General features: G+C 55.0%; 1 protein-coding gene across 1 annotated transcript; it reads left to right on the top strand.

Annotated features, from left to right (window-relative positions):
- Nucleotides 1-238: 238 nt before the first annotated feature.
- LOC112273321 (photosystem I chlorophyll a/b-binding protein 2, chloroplastic) lies at nucleotides 239-1,925 on the top strand. Its single transcript, XM_024501960.3, has 4 exons — nucleotides 239-383; nucleotides 646-828; nucleotides 1,031-1,068; nucleotides 1,171-1,925. Exons 1-4 carry the CDS (start codon nucleotides 325-327, stop codon nucleotides 1,710-1,712), a joined length of 822 nt encoding a protein of 273 aa, XP_024357728.1. The 5' UTR covers nucleotides 239-324; the 3' UTR covers nucleotides 1,713-1,925.
- The last annotated feature ends 972 nt before the right edge of the window (nucleotides 1,926-2,897 follow it).

Below are 2,897 nucleotides of genomic sequence, written 5' to 3'. Positions count from 1 at the left end.
ACGAGGCTGGCTGGGGAGGGGGTGTAGGGTGGGAGTTCCAGGGAGGATGGGTCCCGGCCAATGGGCGAGGGGGAGAGCAGATAGCAGGGGCATGGCCCAATGGCCGGGCGTGCATCGGACCTCCCCTCCACCTTATCCCTCTTCTCACTAGTAGTAACTCACTAGAACCAGCGCTACCGCACGCATCTTCCTTCCTTCGTAAGCCCGGAGCCCCCTCTCGGCAGCCATTTGGCCTCGCTCGCTTCCATTGCCTGCTCTCTCCCCTTCTGCCCTGCTTGCCTGCCTGCTTGCTCCCTTCCATTCCCTTCCCTTCCGTCCGTTGCCATGGCATCCGCTGTGTGCGCCTCCTCCAACGTCGCTGTTGTCGCTGGCCCATCCACCAGGTTTGTGTCCCCCCCCCCCCCCCCGCCTGCCCTCTCGACTTGCGCGTCGCTGCATTCCGCGGTTTGAGTTGGAATTGCACTCGGCGACTTTGTGGTAATTTGGTGTGATTGCCTAGGTTATCCATTGGTTCTCTCTCCCTCCGAACTTGAGGTGTTGGTTTTTAGGATTGCGCGGCTGTCGTGATTTTGTGGGAGTTGGCACAGGGGTGACACAGCTTAAGTATACTCACCAGCGCTTGGCATGTCATGTTCTTTTATGCAGCAAGGTGGTGAACAGTGCCGGACCAGCTAGGACCTCCTTGTTGGCTGGACGTGTACGCAGGGTCACCAGGATCGCTGCATCTCCCCAGGCCGAGGCCCCGGTTCCCGCTCAACCCAGCCTCCCCAACAATGACAGGCCCCTGTGGTTCCCTGGAAGCCAGCCCCCAGAATGGCTCGACGGCAGGTAGACTCCTCTCCCGTCAGTCCGGGCGATGTCCCGAAAGACGTTGTCGTGAGTTTCGCTGCACTTTTGGCTTGCATGAAAAAGATCGCTGCGTAAAATTAAGACCTAATTCTTGGATTTTTATGAGGACTTTGTCACCGACTCGTTGTGTGTTAAAGAGACGAGTGATGTTGCTAAGGCCTTTGCCCTGACTGTTCTGCAGCCTGCCCGGAGACTTCGGCTTCGACCCTCTCGGCCTCGGTAAGATGTTCAACCAAGTGTCTTGTAATGCGTCGAACGTTAGCTTCGTGGTGAGGTGCCGGGTGGATGGAGTGATCTGACTGGATCGCTATGACATTGCAGGATCTGACCCTGAGCTTCTGAAGTGGTTTGTACAAGCCGAGCTTGTTCACTGCCGGTGGGCCATGCTGGGAGCTGCTGGTATCTTCATTCCGGAGGCCCTGACCAAGGCAGGAATCCTGAACACACCGTCGTGGACCGTGGCTGGGGACCAACAATACTTCACGGACGCGACGACACTTTTCGTGATCGAGATCATCCTGTTTGCATGGGCAGAGGGCAGGAGATGGGCCGACATCATCAACCCCGGATGCGTGAACGTGGACCCCGTGTTTCCCAACAACAAGCTGACCGGGACCGACGTGGGTTACCCCGGAGGTCTATGGTTTGACCCATTGGGCTGGGGCCAAACGGGCGATGCCGCAAAGCTGAAGGATTTGAGGACAAGGGAGATCAAGAATGGGAGGCTGGCCATGCTGGCCGTGCTGGGCGCCGTGGTGCAAGCGAACTACACTCACACCGGGCCCATCGACAATCTATTGGCACATCTTGCCGATCCCGGCCATAACACGATTTTCGCATTGAGTAACCTGGTGGGCAAGTGAGTAGGCCGCCATATTCGCTGAAGCTATCAAGGGAGGAGGCTCGTGCTGTGTGGCGGTTTGGATCGTCAGACGGTGCATGGGACGACCACCTGCTGGAACATAAAAGAATGTGCATAATTTTCCACCTTGGCATTCAAGGAAGTTTTTAGCTGCACGACATAATTGTACACTATTTGCGCGAGCCATGAATTTCCAAAATCTCAGAGTTTTCAAGTGTCGAGTGTGAGTGTGAGTGTCGGCACGGGACTGTGAGACTCGCGTGCGCCCGATGTGCAGTGGATGGGTGGGTTGCAATGGTTTGATGGAGTCGTTGTGCATGTGTTGCTGTGGCTGCGTGTGCGAGAATGAGCGAATGATACGATGTGAGTCTGTCCGGATGGTCTTGTCCCAGAGCAGTCTGTGCTGGAGTCGAAGGACGCGCGAATGCTATCTGTCGTCTTGAACAGAACTGCGCTAGCGATCCCTGTTGAGGATGGTTGGTCACGAGACGCCCTCAGGTAATGCGGTTGGAGACGAGCGTCGAGAGGGGCTTGGTTGGGCACACATAGCAAGTGGTAAGTTGTGCCATGATCGGCAGCAGTAGCCGTGGACTGTGCATCTTGTGAGGATGAGTTTGGGAATGTCGCATTCACGATGTGTCACTGGCTGGAAGAAGTACAGCAGCGGAAAGGTGCACCGGCCCGCGTCGCGGAGGATGTGGTCTTGGTCTGGATGATTGTTGAAGTTGGGTACTTATCGTGCATGGAACGAGGTTGTCTTTGAGTGCACCTATCACATCCGAAGAAGGATCAGGAATGTGGAAAGAATTGGCGTTGATGCGGTGGCCTTTAGAGCGTTTGGCGTCACATTGAGCCCAGTGTAGTGCAGCACGTGTACTGCCGTATGTGGCAATTGTGTCGTCGAACATGTCCGTTCCGACGTCTTCGACCGTTTCAGAATCTGTGGATGGAACAACGTTGGCAATAGAACACTGGATATGTACTGATTTGTTTCATACTGACAATGAGAAGGAAGATACTTTGAACGAAGGGCTGAGTATCATTGAGCCAGCGTGCAAAAATGCGCCAATTGGAGAGCACTATTTCCATGCGCTCGCAATGCGGGCACCGGTCGGTGAGAATAGGGAAACTGTAGATTTATACTTGTTTTTATACAAATGTGCTGGTTTGTAACGAGAGTTTCACC

This window comes from Physcomitrium patens, chromosome 20 (genome assembly GCF_059467195.1).
Source record: "Physcomitrium patens ecotype Gransden chromosome 20, ASM5946719v1, whole genome shotgun sequence".
NCBI lineage: Eukaryota > Viridiplantae > Streptophyta > Bryopsida > Funariales > Funariaceae > Physcomitrium > Physcomitrium patens.
The sequence above is the reverse complement of the archived record's forward strand: the minus strand, read 5'-3'. Positions and strand labels throughout refer to the sequence as shown.